Source organism: Odocoileus virginianus, chromosome 33 (assembly GCF_023699985.2).
Source record: "Odocoileus virginianus isolate 20LAN1187 ecotype Illinois chromosome 33, Ovbor_1.2, whole genome shotgun sequence".
In the NCBI taxonomy this organism is placed as follows: domain Eukaryota; kingdom Metazoa; phylum Chordata; class Mammalia; order Artiodactyla; family Cervidae; genus Odocoileus; species Odocoileus virginianus.
In genome coordinates, this window is record NC_069706.1 from 8,594,857 (window position 1) to 8,613,770 (window position 18,914).

Consider the following 18,914-nt stretch of genomic DNA (forward strand, 5'->3'; position numbering starts at 1 on the left):
TGGAATCCATCATTTTCTGAGGTTTTTCCATTTACACAATGAGAAATATCAAAGAGGTTAAGATGCGCAGCACCCAGGGAATATAAAAGAGTGATGTGACTAAATTAAATATATTCCACAGCAGATGCCATAAAAGAGAGGCAAACTAAAACAATGAGATAACATTTTCACCAAGTCAATTAGAAAAAATTTTGTTTCCAGTGCTGGCCATAGTTAGACTACGGAGGTACTTTACCATAGCTACTAGAAATATCCAGTGGTCCAATCTTTCTGGAAACCAATTAGCAGTAGGGGACTGTTAAAAAAACAGCCACAGTTAATATAAAAATAATCTAATAAATGCACAGCTTTAGAGGATCTGTGAGATTCAGAGACGTATAAAGAAAATAAAAACCACCTTTGATCTCATCTGCAAACAGCTGCTATTAACGTTTTGATATATATCCTTCTAGTCTTTTCATCTATATCTTATAAACACACATATAAAATATACATATTGATTATATAACTTCATATATAATCTTTAATTTACTTAACATTGTATTGTGTAATTCATATGTAAGTATCAATACAACTTACTTGTAAGCATTTTTACCTGCTACATTTTCCAATCTATGTCTACATCATGATTTATTTGATAAGTTCAATTTCTTCATATTTGTTGCTATTAAACACAACACCTCAAATAAAAAAACACCTCAGTGGGAAGGAGAGGGTGGGACAAACTGAGAAAAGAATAGTATGAAAAAAAAATAGTATGGAAACACATACATCACCCTACGTAAGATCGACAGCAAGTGGAACTTTGCTGAGTGACACAGAGAGCTCAACCCAGTGCTCCGCGGCAGCCAGGAGGGGTGGGCTGGGGTGGGAGACAGGAGGGGAGCTCAGGAGGGAGGAGACATATGTATACCTGTGGCTGATCCATGATGATGAATGGCAGCAACCAACATAATATTGTAAAGCGATTATCCTCTAATTAAAAAAAAAAACACCTTGGTGAACAGCTTTGCAAGAAAAATAGTTTGTAACCATGCATGGTGATGAATATTAACTGGGCTCATTGTGGTGTTCATTTTACAATATATACAAATATCAAATCGTTGCATCGTTTACCTGAAACTAACATGATGTTATTTCAGTTATGCTTCAGTTTAAAAAAGGAAGAAGGGTAAACAATGGGAGGGAAAAGATGAACACCAATTAACCAAGGTGAAAACCAACAGCAATTAACTAAAGGGCAATCTGACCATAAAGCTCAGGTCTTCACCTGGGCCTGCCAGCTTCAAAATTCCGTAGGCGGAAGCCATGCCCCTCGGCTGGCGCTAAAGCCTCTGCAAGCACGTCCTTTTCTACAGCTCCCAGCGTCTTCCCATCGTGGCTCTGTCCACCCGTCAACCAACACGACATTTCCTCAGCCCCACAGATACCTTAGCTTTGCAACATTCACTTAGAAAATAAGGGGCTTTGTGTTCGGGTTTTTTCAGTCCAAGGACTATAGACATACAAGACAACAGGGATCTCAAACAGCTCTCCTTCCGGCAAGAATGTCCCTACGTGGAAGAGACAAGATAAAGCAGGAGACAGCCCGCCATGTGTGATAACAGACTAAAAATCGGCAAAAACCTCAGGGTTTCGATTTTGAGAATTGCCATCCAGAGGAAAATCCAGGAGCTGTCAAGGCATCCCTGGAACCTGGCAGCCTTGAGGGACAGGTTGGGGGGCGGGGGTGTGCGGGCGGATGTGGCCCCTTAGTGCTGAGGCTACCCCTTGGGCCACTGCGCTGGGTGACGACCTACAGGCAGGCACGTGTGTGGTGGCCTGTTCCTGGATCCAGAGTTCTTGACTTTGACCCTAGGGCATCTTCCCTGGCTTACCCTCAGACCTCTGAAAGAGGTGCTCCTTTCTGTAGTCTCATAGCCCCCAAATCATTGATGCATCACTCAGGGCTTTAACTGCATGTCTCCTCCAACTAGATTTTGAGTTACATGGAAGCAAATAACCTGTGTGTGTGTGTGTGTGTGAGTGTACAGGCACGCGCCTGCTTTTTTTTTTATTGGAGATAGTAGCTTTACAATGTATTCGTTTCTGCTGCCCAACAAAGTGAATTAGTGATATGTATACACATATCCCCTCCGTCTTGGACCCCCCTCGCTCCCCATCATCCCACCCCTCTAGGTCATCACAGATCACTGAGCTGAGCTCTCTGTGCTATATAGCAAGGAAGCAAATAATTTGATCACAGGTATATCTATAGAACATTTGGGCCCAGGTTTTACAGACCAATGAAGAATGGACCTATTCATAAACCAGTAAGAATAAATCAATTCCAAGGAGGCTATGAATGGGTTTCAGAGGGTCTGTGTGCCCCTGAAATTGACATGGTATCAGATGCAGTCTCCTGAATATTCCTCTGGGGGAATGGCCCATAGCTCTCATTAGCCTATAAAGTGACCCTGACTCCTCCTCCCCCCAGATCACCCTGAAGGATCTTAAATCCCTTGGATGAGTAGGTAGGCCTAGCTTTAGAGGTGCCAGTGATTTTCAGCTTATATTTGATCGTGAGCTTTTATTTTGTTTGGGGGAAAAACAGACACAGTTGGGGACCAATGGAAAACGATTAACCTCTTTCAAGTCAGTGAGATTTTAAAAAAGGAAAAAGACCCTGGTAACATACCAACTTCAGCAATAAATCATAAAGAGAAGCAAACTACTGTCCCAATTAGCATTTTTTCTCTTTGAATAGGTAACAGGGTCACCTCTACGGAGAGAACCAGGCATTGTGCATTAATTAAGCAAACATTCTTTCTCTGAATGCTGCATTGTATTTTCTGGAATTTTTTTTTACTCTGCCCGTGAGTACTTATTTCTAATAAATGAATAATTACCAAAAACAAACCCGTTTCCATCATATGCAAAGTTGTAAAATTTGAATGGAAAGGCAAAGCATTTGGAAGGAATCGGGTTGTGTTTGTTCCTTGGGAGGTGTGAGGGGAAAACAGAGGGAGAGATAAACAATGGAATAGTACCCAGAGAAGTTTCTGCCACAAGCAAATGTTCAAAACACAGGGGAGTACAACAGACAGAAAAGGATAATTTCCTAGCTGAAACATCAGAGAGGGGTCTGGCTGTCTCTTTAGGATACACAAAAGTATTACCAAAGTAATATGCATACAAACAGGCATATACTTCAATAAGTAATGATGATTAACTGAACTGAACTGCAAAAAACTTCCCTTTTTGAGATCATTGGCAATTACTCTAAACGTCGTCTTATGTAGATGCACTTCTCAGCCAAAAACATTTCCACTAGTAAATATGACGCCAGCTGACCTACTTATGTTTATATTTATATGTGTGTGTGTGAATTGATATATACATAGGTTTTCTGCTTTTCAAATATCATCTACCCTTCGAATGATGTAAAGTCCTCTGGGGATTTAGGGTGATGATGCAGGGCTCATAAATTCCTCCCCCATGCCAGGTAAATTTATACTGAATTACTCACACACTTACAGAAAGTGAGGGTGTTGGTTTTCAGCCAAACCCAAGGGCCTGAAGTATCAGGATTTGGGGATTTTTAGAAATTCAAGAACTTGAGAGGTGCAGAGTCTGGGAGCGAGGAAGGACCTCGGAGGTGACCCAGTCCCAGCTTGCCAGTGTGAGTCTGACTCTGTGTGTGTCCCTGACAGATGGCAGTCACTCTGGGCTCAGTCAGGTCCAACAGACACATTATTCTATGAAATATCAGAGTCTTCTATTAGAGACCTAATTGCCAAAGCCTATTCTTCATAACAACCTTATAATTTCACCCTCTGGTCTCAGTTCTGTCCCCAAAACAACAACAACAACAACAAACTTAAGACTTAACCTTCTACCCTGTAACAGCCCATGGGGTATTTTGAACACATCTCTTATCCTCTCTGAGATTTATCTTCTCCAGGCTGAATTTTCCTAAATATTTATTCGGAGACTCTCGTCAGATGTTATTTAGATACTACATAATCCTGGAGGCTCTTCCTCTGAACATACTTAAGTTTTTCAACATTCATCTTCAAATATTACCCCCAAAACTAAGTCAGGTCTCCAGATGCATTGGTGTTGCTGGAGACAGCATCAGGTGGACCAACTAGCCACGGCTCCTACACCTCTGCTAACAGAAGAAAATTTTGCTCCAGTGGCAATTATCCACTCTTGGAGAAGAATTTTGATTATTAATTTCAATCAGTGATGTTCAAGAGACTCAGTTTTTGCCAATGAAATGTAACAGGAAGTCTGCTCTATTAAAAGGATAGAGGGAGGGCCCAGAATAAAGTTTCATTTCTCTCCCTTTTCTTCCTTTTATGAATGCTGGCAGATGAAGATGTGATGGCTGGAACAGAAGCAGCCATCTTGTGACCAAGGTGAACCAGCATCTGAGGAAGGCAAAATAGAGGAATGGAAAGGACCTGAGCCCTGGATGGGTTACTGGGATACTAAACCAGACCTAGGGCACCTTGTTAAACAATAAAACTAAATGTCCTAATGGTTTAAGCCAGTGCGGGTCAAATACTCTGCGACTTGGAGCAGAAGGGACTCCTAACAACAGAAAAGGTATAACAGAACTATCATCTCTCTTGACTTCAACATTATATTTCTAGAGATGTGGGCTTTACTTTTCCAAGAGCTCTATCACTCCTTGGGACCTGCTGAGCATCTGGTCAATACAAAACAAATGAGGAAATAAACAAAAATCCTGTGATTGAGGATCATAATGTCAAATGCCTGCAGAGACCATGCAGTTAACATAAATGCATGAATCTGTCTAGATGTGAGATAACAGGGAGCGAGGAAGGCTATAGGGAACCTAAAAGTGAATGCCTTGTCCAAAGACATTAAAATTCAAGTATTTAAAAATACTATGCTGGTGAAATAAAATACTAATGCATCCATGAGCCAGACTCAGCAGGCAGTCCACTGGTTCAGGACTCTTACAAAAATCAATTTCAAGCGAATTGGAAAGTCACATCCCCCCCTTCCTGCAAGAATGTACATCCTTTTTAAACTCTTCAGTGCAGTCTGTAGTATGGGTTCACCATTTCAACCTGGAAAGACAGTTTTGAATTTTAATTCCATCATCCAACATCTTAAATCACTTCAATTAAGGCAACCAGATTATTAACATCAAAATCTATATTCACTCTTGAATCTAAGCCCCTTCCCTAAGCCAACTTGATTCACAATCATTAACTTAAAAGGATAATAAAATAAGAGCAAAAGAATAAGATCACAAGGATTCTTCAGTCAAATATCTCTGGGGCTGCCAGGTGTCCTCAGGCTGTCTCAGAGCCACTTAATCCTTGGCAGAAAGAAAATAAGAAATTATATATGTCCACGGGCTTCCCTGGTAGCACAGATGATAAAGAATCTGCCTGCAATGCAGAAGACCCAGGTTTTATCTCTAGGTCGGGATGATCCCCTGGAGAAGGGAATGGCTACCCACTGCATTATTCTTGCCTGGAGAATTCCATGGACACAGGAGCCTGGAGGGCTACAGTCCATGGGGTTGCAAAGAGTCGGACATGACTGAGTGACTAACAAAACACACACATATATATATGTCTAGACCCAGAGTCCTAAGCCCAGTGCAAACATGGGTTCCAACTGGTGGAATTATTTACCATAAAGGTCACCTCTTACAGCCACTTTCACACTGGCCACATTTAATCTTCAGTTTGCCAAGATAAAGTTCATAGCAAGTTCTAAAAACTCAAAGAAAGCTTCTGGTTGTCCCAGTTCAGAAATTATGAATTGTTTCATGTTGGACTCTCCCATTCTAAGAGTTCTATGAGACTCATTTCCAGTTTCTCCCAGGGAATAGCCTCATATCACCACATTACCCTTCAGGTTGTTATACTATTATTATAATTTTATTATAATAACCCTTCTGGTTATTAAAAAGCATATGTACTACAGGCTTTCCTGGTGGTTCAGTCGGTAAAGAATCCACCTGCAGTGGGTTCGATCCCTGGGTTGGGAAGATCCCCTAGAGGAGGGCATGGCAACCCACTCCAGTATTCTCACCTGGAAAATCCCCAAGGACAGAGGAGCCTGGCGGGCTGCAATCCATGGGGTTGCAAAGAGTCAGACCCAACTGAGCGACTAAGCACACACATGTACTTTGTAGAAAAATAAAAACCACAAAATATAGACACAATGACAGTAACATTCCCATAAGAAGTATATATTAAGAGCCAAGCACTAAGCTACATGCTTTATATCTATTATCCCATTTAAATCTCACAACTCTAAGAAGCAGGTACTATTACTGTCCTCATCCTAAAGATGAAGACACTCAGGCTCAGAGACAGGAAGCAACTTTCCCATGATCACCCAGAACCCGAATTTAAACACAGACAATCTAACTCGAGGTTCAACTTATTAGCCATGCTGTAATGATATTTTTCTTAAGATGAAAACAGCCATGAACAAACCACCCAAAGATAACCACAGCTCACATTTTGTTATGTTTCCTCCCAGTCTTTTCTTGAAGGCGATAAAATTTTCAAAGCTGGAAAGAGGCTTTAGAAGATAGTATCTCCCTAAACTTTCATTTTACAGGAGAAACTGAGGTAGAGAAAGCTGAAGAGACTGTCTCAAAGTCACACTGCTATTTGGAAATGGAATGTAGGTGCTCAGACTGTTCATCTAGGGTATTCTGGGGTCTTCTGACCCAAGTTAACTTGAGTAGTAGTTAGTGAACTCAAGCTAACTAACTTGGTAGTGTCTTCCTGGAGGACCGTGTTGAGAAGAATTTAGGGCTTGTGGTCAAAAAGAACAAAATGCTACAGGGGATTAGGGGTGGCAGCTGTGAATGGAGCGACGTGCCCATGTGCACACCTCCAGTTTTCCACGTCTCAAGGAGCAGTCTGGGAGAGAAGGAAAAGGACCACGAGAGACCCTCTTAACAAAAGCCAGCTGCTTTCTTCATCATATCAGGGGTCACAAACCCCACTGCCTTCAGGACCAACACTGTAACATAAGTGAGAGAAGTGGGCAAACTGGAGTCTGAAGGCGGGACAAGCATCAGGCCCATTTAAGGGATGCTCAGTCACTCCAGTCATGTCCAACTGTTTGCAACCCCATGGACTGTAGCCCACCAGGCTCCTCTGTCCATGGGGATTCTCCAGGCAAGAACCCTGGAGTGGATTGCCATTTCCTTTTCCAGTTTAAGGGGGGGAGGGGCACTATTAATCTCCAGCCACCTGTCACTATGGGGAGAAGCAAGGCCAGTGTTACCAGGCCTTCTGATTTTCCCAAAGAAGCATGAAATTTGGGTTTAAAAATAAATAAATAAATGTGATACCACCTAACTTTAAAATGTTGGCAACTAATTCGAATTTAAATAACTAAGTGGCAGCATAGAATAAACCACACTAGTTAGCAACACCATAACCATTCCTTTTCATGATGGCCTTCTCAGAAGCCACCAAGCCCCTGTTACAAATCTGAGATTTCCCACACTCTCTTTCTCTCTCTCATTATCTTTCTCTCTCCCCCTCACACTACCTAGAGAAGCATTTTCCATGTGAGGCTACCAAAGAGAAGATGAGCACCCACCCAGCCCTGCCAGACCATATCTATCAAGAGTCCAGGTGATGAGCTGCCGAGGGCCCCATAGAGAGGTCACAGCGCCTCTCAGGGCAGAGATTCTCCATAACTTCTGTGAGGAGTGATGACTACATCTGACGTGCCTCATGGAAAAGGCTAAAGATAGGCCTCCCCACTCACTCTCCCAGGAACCACCTGAAGCCTCTACAACAGGATCTGAGTGGGCTCCATCGACCTTCTGATGTGCGTTTCTGCCCTTTCCACGAGCCTTCTGAGTTTAATGGGCAGGCTCATCACTCCCACCCAAACTCCGAGCCGCCAAAGGAATGCAGCAGCCTCCTACAGGTGAGCTGTTACTCAGCAGAGCTACGGAGGCCTTTCACATGGAAGCCCCCAACTTCTGTTAATCCTCAGGATGGCTAGGAATTACCTGCCCACGGGAGAAAAGAGGAGACTTCACACACACCCATGAAATCAGTCAGCATTTGGGAACAAACAAAGGATGGAAAACCCTGACCCACAGCAAGGTAAGTTCTTCCAGAAACTGCAGCAAGTCGGCATCCAAACCAGTGACTTGATTCACTCCGTCACCATATATGTACCCAGAAACGAAGGCAAAAAGCAAAGATCAGTGCAAGGTGCCCAAAAGAACACACACGTGGACCAGAAACCAACCTTACTAAAGGTGGGAAGAAACAGAAGAAAAGTTTAAATCATTGTGGTATAAACAGAACATTCTGCACCATTTAAAATCATGTTTGAGAAGTCGGTTTAATGATAAGGAAAAATTCCAAGACTATGTAATCAAATCTGAAAGAAATAAAAGCAGGTTGTGAAATATAACTGGGTCAAAATCACAGTGAACACATTTAGCTGCCTCCCTCTTCTGCTCCTAAGACACAGAATTTATAGATCAAACTCTAGAGATCTCAAAATTTATAAAATGTTGCTTGAAAATAAGGGAATCACAGATCAAAAATAGAAGGCCCTACCTAAAAATAAATGAATCAAAAGATGAGACTCTACAATTTCAGGAGGGATCAAAGTGCATGGGGGAGTAAGTCTGATATGAGCCACAGGAGCAGAGGTCCCAAGATCTACCAAGGGGACAAGGGGCAGGGCTGGACCCAAACCACGCAGCTAACCGTGAATGGGGACGAAACGTCTGCACCATCCACCACGAGTCACAGCCACAAGAACATCCCTGCATGTGTAACAGAGCCAGAATGAGAGCCCCTACGGAAAAGCAGGACCCAAGCCTGCACCAGAGTGTATAGAGCAGAAAAAGAGCTCGGAGCTGAGTTGCTGACAAGAGCTCTGGTTAAAAAACACACCAGCTTACAGCTACAGGGCAGAAGAAGCCATAAAACTGCCTTGGCAATAAGTTCACAAACAAAAATTCGAGAGCCTATGAGGCTATCCAATTATCAAACTCTACAAAATGGAAGAACTCACACGGGAAGAAGAAAAGATGCTAGAGCAATCAGAGGACTTCATAAGAAGTATTTTTTAAATCCTCGAAGGGAAAGGATTCACATCCACAAAGTGAGAAGAGGGTTTCAATAGAACAAAAGCAGGAAGGTATGAGAAGGTATTGCTTCAATAAAACAAAAGCAGAAAACCGTTTTGTATCTTAGAAATTAAATTAATCAGTGTTGAAATTTAAGACTCCTCAGATAGGCAAAATAATATACTAGACACAAATGAAAAGAACCGGTTAACGAGAATAAAGAATTGAGGAAACACCGTACAAACATAACACAGAGAGACAGAGAACTTAAAAAAATGCTTTAGATACATACAGAAATTACTGAAAGACTAAATATAGAGAAAAAGAGAACGTTAGAAAGGAAACATCAAACAGATAATGGCTGGGATTCTTCCAGGATAAACAAAAAACCTGAATCTTGTAAGAAAGCCCACAGGATGCAAAGTACAATAAACGAAACAACATATACACACAATATAATCCTGAACTTATAACTCAAGCTTAAAACGAAATAGATCCAAGAATCCACAGTGGTTACCCCTGGCGATAAGATTTAAAGGGAGATTTTTATTTTCTTCTTTAAACTTTAATATACTTTCTAAGTGCTCTGTAATGAAAAGACATTATTTTTATAAACTGTCTGTGGAGGAGGAATATCATTATTTCAAATATACATATACACATAAACACTTTAAAAAAAATCTGTCCTCAAGGAACTTACACTCCAGTAGAGGAGATAAAAAAGTATATATAGCAATAATATATAAAGTAAAACCCACGCAGTAACTGACATGGATAGATGTAGCTAAAATGTAAGCCTTGCCTTTTCCCTTCCGTGGAGCAGTTAGAAATAAGGGTGGAAGGAGAGGAGGTGAGGGTGTTGAGCAACAACATAAAGGTCCAGTATCTGTGCTTGATTTACTAGGGCTGTTAGCAAAACCAGAGCGTGTTTCATGTGCATGGGATCAAAATGGCCAAACCAAGATAAGGTTAGAACTCTATCAATGTTGAGCATTATTCTCACCTCTAAATTAATTATATTTTAAGAACACCCAGTGATAGAAGCAAAAATTAATATCTCCATTGTAAATTAAATTAAACCACAAAAATCTGCCACTTAACACATTTCAATTATTACAAAGCTCTGTTCTTCCCCCCACCCCCCCCCACCCAACCAAGGGTAAAGAAGATTGGGGAAAAGGTAAGAACTGGGGAGAGAGGCTCAATTTAATTGATAGTCAAATTAACTGCCATTCTTATTCACCGAGACCGGATCATGTTACCAATTGAGAAATGCAAACAACACAGGTATGTGCTGGGCTTTACCAAATGATGTCATCTTAGGGGGGGGGGGACAGAGAGGTCTTAGTGGTTTGGGGAGACTCGGATTCTGTGGCCACGAGACCGGGGGCACACCCAACTGAACAAGGCAATGCCCATGACTGCTTCTTCAGAGCCAAACTGCAACTCCGCAGAAACAGGCGGCAAAGACACAAGCCAACTCAACACGTTACTAATGGAGGGAGGGCTGTTCACATCCCAGACGATCTCTTTCCTTTCTTTTTAACACAATCAGGTTTCTCGAAATCCCACTCCTCAACCCCACTCCTCTTAACATCACTTGCACATCCCCCATAGGGGATCCAACATATACCCGAATGTTATCCCTCGGCTTCTTTGATTCCCTGCCATCAAGACCAACTCAGAAAACCCCAACGGTAATGAAGACTATCCAACTCCTTTCACCATTTTTGAGCCAAGGCACCCTTTTATTCCTCTCCTCTCCACCCCTCTTAAATCAATCTCTCATCTTGACATCTCTGAAAACGTCCTTTCTCATCTTCCTCTTGCCCTTTCCTGAGGTCCTTTTTCTTCTTTAAGTGGGGTCACAGTCATGTCCAATCCCCATAAGGCAGTTTTATTCTGCAAGAGAAGATGCTTCCACCCTATCCTCTGGACTTCTCAAAACTCCCTTCCTAATACCCTCTTAGAGGTCTAGTAAGTCAGAGCCTGACGTGGACGGGTCACTGCTTATGAAGGGGATGCTAACTATAAGCCCATTTCTGTTCCTGCTTCTTTGCCTATAGTCAGATGGGTAAGTCAGGTAAGAGCCGAGCCCCACACCTGCCAACATTTCTCCTATTCAGGTTTTACCATATTTCTCCACTGATTGTGCTGGGCCTAGTCGATACAGAAATTTCACTTTCAATATGGCTCCTGTTTAAGTGCATGTTGCTCCGTCAAAACTTCAGAAGGGAGAAGGAATCAGTGGTAATATTTAAATCCCAAAATCACACTCCAAAACCCTGCTGGGAAATGCTGTTCTTATCCTTCTTTGTGCCTTCGTCAGAAAGCAGAGGACCAGAAAACCAGAGATCTAGTTCCATCATGTACCGTGTGGTCTTAGCTAAGTCTTTAATTGCCCTGAGCTGAATCTCTTCACCTGAAAGCTACAGGATGCTCTAATAGACTAAGACCTTTGCCAGTTCTGAAATGGCCACATATCAGTGACAAGACACAGCTGTTCCCTACTTATTTCTTCCCAGAAAGGAACCCCCCCAAAACTGAGAGGTGGCTGGGAAAATACTCAACCACACATAGGAATTCTGCTAGGTTGCAAACCATTTAAAATGAATGTTTAATAAGATTCTACATCAGTTGTGTATTTCAACAGAATGTGCCACAGCCCAGGAGACCTGAAAGAATTAATACGGTTCCCAAAGGAGCTGGTGGGAATTGCTGAGGGAGAAGTAGTATTTGATTTGACGAATGTAAAAGTGCCTTGAGAGCATCAGAAGCAAAGTGCTATGACAAAAGTCTGCTGGCTCCATTACGATGTCTCCTGCTATCTAAGGAACATACTCCAATAAGGTCTCAGGACTGGGGGGATCCACAGCGCACAAGTACATTCACACCTCCCTTCCTGACACCCCCTCCCATTTCTCTTCCAGGGCTTAGACAGAAGCACAGGGCACCCACAAACACCAACCCTCCCCTTCTTTCTCATTTTTCACCTTGCTTTTCCTTTCCCACCTGCTCTTCTGCACAGTTCTCAAACCAGGCTCTCAGAACATCTCACTCAAATCTCCAGACCCCTCTTCTCCACACCAATACCCCCAGGTGATCCACAGAAAGACCCTCCCTCCCACTCTAAGCCAAGAGATCTGTACACCTTTCCTTCATTGGGACACCCTCCAACTACGTTATCAAAACCCATCCTTAGGAGCCAAGCCCTCCATCTGAGGGCCTCGGACCCCAGCAGTCCCACCCAGGTAACATGTAGGAACACCCAGCGCCTCCATCTCTGGGTCAGCAGTCCCTTCTCTCCACTCACAGACACTCCCTTGGAGAAACCCATACCTGTGTGCTATTATCCCAGGGCTCCTCAGACCTCCCACCCCACTTCCTCTAATTGTAGAGAGTCTGTGGAACCAGGACATTTTTCTGCTTTTTTCTGCTTTACCTAAAACTTTGCATTTTATTCCACAATATCCCCACCTTTGATCCTTTAAAAATAGTTTCCATGGCTTTTAGTAGGGGAAAAAATGGACATTTGCCACAACACAATCAGGTAAAACTAATACTGTAGGAATATAAAACTTATTGTTTCAAGTTGCCACCAGGCTCACCTCTGTGCACCACCTAGCCATCTCTAAGCATTCCACCACCCCATTTACTTCTGCATTTACTGAGTTCTTCCTGGCACACCCATGGTGCCTCCGAACACCCCCACTTTCAGAACCAAAGCAAAAAGCATTTCCATTCGATTCCAGGTTGGAGAAGCAGGACCTGGCTCTCCTTAGGGTCGGTGGCCACAACCCCCTTTCAGATTAGCACGGAGGCCAGGGGCTCCCGAAAACCTGCAGTGACTGCCATATGACTGGCGCGCACTGGGGTCTGGACAGCCCATCGCCTCCCAGCCTTACCTTGTCAGCCATGATCATAGATGCGCCCCCGTGGATGCCCAGGATGGGAATGAAAGTCTGTGAGGAGATAAAATCCAGCATCTGGGCCACGGCCTCCTGGTCGGTGTCGTCCCCAAACACCAGGCCATGGATGCGCGCCCCTGACATGAGGTCACACACGTGCGTGATGAGGCTCTTGGGATCCGTCCGGTTCATCAGCAGCGCTACCACGTTCACGTCCAGGGGCAGCCCAGCTGCCTGCTCGGGGCCCCACAGGTTTCGCAGTTCACGCTCCGTCACGTCGTGGCTGTGGCCCAGCAGCACTGCGATGTTCAGCGCCGGGGGACCCTTCTCCGCCGCCGCGCCCTGCGCCGGACCGCGCCAGACCAAAAGGGCCGGCAGCACCAGCAAGGTCCAGTAGCCCAGTCTGCCCATAGTCGCCACTTACGGTCCCTGCAAGGTGGAGAGGAAGAGTCAGCGCCGCTTCGGTGCGCGAGGGTTCTAGAGGAGGGGGATTACAGACATAGCCCCTTGCTCCAGGAGCCAGATAGGGAAACCACCCCAGGGAGAGCTGTTGGAGTCACTGACTCCATTCCCCATCCCCTGGCCATCCACGTCCCTCGACCCGTCTACAACTCTGTCCATAACTCCAATCCGAGCTGATTCTCCGTAACTGTCCCCAAACCCACCTTCGCATTCAGCCTCCTCTCTCTCTTCGACTCAACCCACATCTCCCGCCGCACTCCCTAAGTGGGACCACTTGGCGACGGCCCCTGACGTAGGCTCGCAAAGCATACCCTCCACCCACCCATCTCCCACCCCCGCGAGTCTAAGTTACCGACCCCGCCCCCTGCGAACCCGGCGCAAAGTACAGACCAGCCCAGGCGTGCGGGGGCGGCCGAACGAAGGCACAAGGCTAGTTGACTGGCCTCACACCCTGCGAACCCACCGGGGTTCATCACCCACCTGGCGCTACTCAGCACCCACGGCAGACCCCGCACCTCTAGAGCAGGGACCGCCCCAAGCGCATGGAATTGAGGACGCTCGCTCTTGCGCCCGAGAATCCAGGGTGCCTGGAGGAAACTTAAGGTCCGCCCCACCTTGCTCAGAGGGGGCAGGAAGCGACCGCCAGCAGCCCCAGGACCCGCCCCCTACACGCACGCGGGCACACACAGGCTCAGACACACACATACACACAATCTCTCACGCACGCCGTGTGCAATGCAGAATTCTGGAGGGGAGGCACGTCCCCCGCCTCCCCGCGGGCCGACGCGTGGGAGCTAGCAAAGAACGTGCGTGGGGCTGGGTAAGGTGGGTTGGGGGCCGGGCGGGGAGGAAGGTTGCCTCCCCAGAAGCTCTCGGACGGACGTGAACTGTGCAGCACTGGCCCACCCCCGACCCCAGGCTTTCCCACTTCAGATTCTGTTACCAAGTCTTAGGTGCACGTGGGCAGTGGGCCGCGCACCCTCACAGGCACGCGCTCATTTCTGCGCACCTCCGCAGGCCCGCAGTAGAGGGGCCCAAGGCCATCCGGAGTCCACACACGTCCTCCGCCAGTGCCCACACATGGACCGCACCAGGTGCACGGCCGCGCCCGCCAGCAGATACCAGCGTCGTCGGGCACGAGTGCTGGGGCGCGCGCCCCTCGGGCCAGGCGCTGCCTGGCGCCAGGGGGAAGTTGGGGCGAACTCGCGCCGGCCTCGGCGCTCTTCGGCGGAGCCCCGCGAGCGCGGAGCCGCAGCGCCCCCTGGTGCTCCTCCCGCGCCTTGCTCCTGCTGCGCCCTCTCCCGCTTTCTCTCTCTCGCTCCCTCTCTCCGCGGATCCTTCTCCCGCTCTACCTCCGGCCGACTGTTCCTTCTCCCAGAACCCCGGCGGGGCCCAGGTTTCCCGCTGGGACGTACCTGTAGCCAGAGAAGGTCGAGGATGCGGTGGGGCGCGCTGCGCGCACAAGCATCTCGGCCGCTTCAGCAGCCACCGGGTTTAGCGGGTTCCCGCATGCTGCGGCCCCCGCGCGCTCCCCTGGCCGTCCCGCGCAGTCCGCATCGCCCCCACGGGGGGCGGCTATCCCAGCCGGAGGCTCTGCAGCAGGGCTCTACCGGGGCGGAGAAAGAGACGGAGAGACAGGGTCAGCCCACGGGCGGGGGGAGGGGAGGCGGAGGGACGGGGGGGACTGACTGCAGTCTGCAATGCTCACACAGCACCCCCAACCCCACCCCCGCCCCCTGCGCGCTCAGTGGGGGCTCGGCCCGAGCTGGGAATCTGAAGCTCCGTGCCCGAGACGTCCCCCAGTGCGGCTCCTAAAATCGTGGGGCCGAAATGGAGAGCTTCACTCCCGGGGCGCACAGGAGAACCGGAGCCCCGGGTTGGCCACCCTCGAGAAGCTAACAGGGCACCTCGGCTCTCACCCCCTGCCGCCTCCCCGGCTCCGGCAGCCGGGAGTAGTGCGGCCAGGAGCTTCTGAGCAAGGAGGGGGGTAGGGAGACAAAGAGGAGGGAATGGGGGCTGAGATTGAGGGAGGGGGCGGGCTGAGTTTGCGATGTGCCGGCAGGAGGAGAGGGGGAGGGAAGGACTCCGGTTCCCTCAGCCCCGGACCCCCGAGGGAGGTGCGATGTTTCCCACGCAACGACCCTCCTGCAGCCCTGTCGCCCCTCCTATGAAAGCCTCCCACCGTCCTCTTCCCAAAGGGGCCGCCGAGGCCCCGCGTCCCGCGCCGGCACTCACCGCAGCCTCTCTCCACATAGTTCTCAGCAGTGGCCGCCCCTGGTCATCTCCAGGGCTGATGGCTGCGGCCGCGACTCTCAGTGCTCAGCGGGCCCCATGCTCCGGCTAAGCCCTCGGCGCCTCCCTCCAAGAGCCTGAGCTGGGCTTCCTGCCCCACTCCGGACAGTCGCTGCCCCGGTCCTCCGAGCGCGCGAGAGAGCCCTCTCCGCAGCCCCGGCTCCGGGCTGATGGATGTGTGAGGGCGAGTGTGTGTATGAGTGGATGTGGGAGCGCGCGCGCGCGTGTGGCCGGGGATCCCCGCGGTCCCCGGCCGAGAGAGGCGCGGGCGGGGGGGACAGGCAGCTCCCTCTAAGCCCTTAGCTGCGGGGCCAGCTCCACGCCAGGCGTTCAGCTCCCCACTTCCCGGCGGGAGTCCGGCCACCCTGGTTCACAGAACTGGCTCAACCGGGCTCCCGAGGCGTGCTTCTGCTGCGGTCGCCTCGCAGGAAGAGGAGGAGGAAGGCAGGGGCGCCCCCCACGCCAACTTGAGGACTTGTTCTCAGTCGACGAGACGCTGCAGCCCCCGCGAAAGCCGAAAAGGCTTGGAGCTCCGGCGGGCGAGAGAGTCTCCCGTCCGCAGCCGCCCTCCCCGGAGGCGGGCCGAGGCAGACCCCGCAGTCCCTCCGCGGCGGCGCAGAGCGCGGCCACCGGCTCCCGGAGCGCACAGCGGCGGTAAGGTCGGGATAGGAAGCTGGCTGGCGGCGGGGGCGCCGGAGGCGGGTGCGCCGCTGTCCGTGGTGCTGAAACCACGATCTCCGCCCGCTCCCAGGCGTCTGGTGCTGCTGAGGAATCAATTATTCAGATCTCTGCTACCGCTTCCTCCTCCCCCAGTGCCTCGGCTGGGTACAGCAATCCCCCTTCCACGCACAGGCGCGCCAACACACACGCGCGCGCGCACACACACACACACACACACACACACGCGCCACAGAATCTGCTCCAATGCCTCCCCTGTGCCTCGCCACCCCCAAAGAGGAACCCACTCCTCTGATCTCAGGGAGCCACAAATCTAAAACGAAAGACGTCTCGACACCCTCCACTTGCTTCTTTCTTGTTTTCTAAGTTACACCAAACAAAAGTCGCCCTGAAGCTGCCACTTTTAAGCTACCAGCAGGGTCAAGCCAGAGAGCGTGGGACTCCTGTGTGTGCGGGGCCTGACTGACTTGGATTCTGGTAATTGGGCTTGAAAAGCATTGCCAAGTAAGGACCTTTGCCCCCTTTACACTCCTTCCAACACTGTGTATGTGTCTCTCCTTCCAACACTGCTTTTTTCCCCTCAGATTCTGGAAGAAACAAGACCTTAAATTGTAAGGAGTTTTGCAATCACTGTTCTAACCCTGAGTCCTCCACTTAACTGGCCTGATGCCACCTCCAGGCCCGTTATTCATCTTCTTAGTCGATTTGCTAATCTGAAAAATGGGGAAGACAGTAAAAAAAAAAAATCAGCTTATCAGGGTTAATTTGAAAATGAGGAAACTCCTTGGTAAAAAAGCCCCCAAGATCCAGCACATAGTAGGTGCTCAATAAACCACAAGGTGACCTGGGAGAGAAGGGACCCCTTCCAGGGGTGCAGATGTGGCCACTGAAATGGAGACAGGAATGGAAGCACAGCTCCTGGACACCTATTTGTTTACTATTAAGTTGGTGGTTGTATGCTGAGTTCTCCAGAGTTATATCATCCACAGAGAGAAATTCTGGAGGGTAAAATTGTGGAGCGGTGTGATATAAGGCAGAGAACTGGGAAGTGTTCTGTTTCTTGAAGTTGGAACTTGGCTGAGCTGGATTGGGCCCATGTCTTGGGTGGAGATGATCATTTCTTGGACTTTAGCACAGGTTCAGTTCAGTTCAGTTCAGTTCAGTCGCTCAGTCATGTCCGACTCTTTGCGACCCCATGAATCGCAGCACGCCAGGCCTCTCTGTCCATCACGAACTCCCGGAGTTTACTCAAACTCATGTCCATCGAGTTGGTGATGCCATCCAGCCATCTCATCCTCTGCCGTCCCCTTCTCCTCCTGCCCCCAATCCCTCCCAGCAGCAGGGTCTTTTCCAATGAGTCAGTTCTTTTCATCAGGTGGCCAGAGTATTGGAGTTTCAACTTCAGCATCAGTTCTTCCAATGAATATTCAGGATTGATTTCCTTTAGGGTAGACTGGTTGGATCTCCTTGCAGTCCAAAGGACTCTCAAGAGTCTTCTCCAACACCAGAGTTCAAAAGCATGACTTCTTCAGCACTCAGCTTTCTTTATAGTCCAACTTTCGCATCTGTACATGACTACTAGAAAAACCATAGCTTTGACCAGATGGACCTTTGTTGGCAAAGTAATGTCTCTGCTTTTTGATATGCTGTCTAGGTTGGTCATAGTTTTTCTTCCAAGGAGCAAGCATCTTTTAATTTCATGGTCACAGTCACCATCTGCAGTGATTTTGGAGCCCAAGAAAATGAAGTTTGTCACTGGTTCCCTTGTTTCCCCACCTATTTGCCATGAAGTGATGGGACTAGATGCCATGATTTCGTTTTTTTGAATGTTGAGTTTTAAGCTTTGCTTATTTTTCAAACTTCATTTAAAAGGTAATTCTACATTGTATATATTATTTAGTGACTGACTTTTTTCACTTAACCTGATGTCCATGTTGCTGCATGTAACAAAAACATTTTTTCTTTTTATTACTGAGTAGCTTTCCTTTGAATGAATACACCACATTTCATGTATCCAGTCTCCCATTGAGCATGTGGGTTGTTATATGTTAAGCTTTTTAAAATATTGATGCCTGTTCCCACTTTATTTTTTTTTTAGTATTCATTTATTTATTTGGCTTTAGTTGTGGCACATTGGATCTTTACTTGTGGCATGTGGGGTCTAGTTCCCTGACCAGGGATCAAACCCCAGACCTCCTGCACTGGGCCCGAAGAGTCTTAGCCACTGGACTACCAGGGAAGTCCCCTGCTCCCACTTTAGATCTCCACCATCAAAATCTTCAGTGGTGAGGCCAAGCATGTTTCAGTTCATTCACTCAGTCATGTCCGATTCTTTGTGACCCCATGAACTGCAGCATGCCAGGCTGCCCTGTCCATCACCAACTCCCAGAGCTTACTCAAACTCATGTCCTTTGAGTCAGTGATGCCATCCAACAGTCTCATCTTCTGTTGTCCCCTTCTTCTCCTGCCTTCAA

General features: G+C 47.9%; 1 protein-coding gene across 1 annotated transcript in view; it reads right to left on the bottom strand.

Moving 5' to 3' along the window:
• The window catches only part of GRIN2A (glutamate ionotropic receptor NMDA type subunit 2A), a 430,039-nt gene extending 413,430 nt beyond the window's left edge, over positions 1-16,609 (bottom strand). Inside the window, 3 exon segments of the mRNA XM_070460672.1 lie at positions 13,006-13,437; positions 14,886-15,076; positions 15,706-16,609. Coding sequence (XP_070316773.1) covers positions 13,006-13,419 — 414 coding nt within the window. The 5' untranslated portion in view covers positions 13,420-13,437; positions 14,886-15,076; positions 15,706-16,609.
• Positions 16,610-18,914: the final 2,305 nt, after the last annotated feature.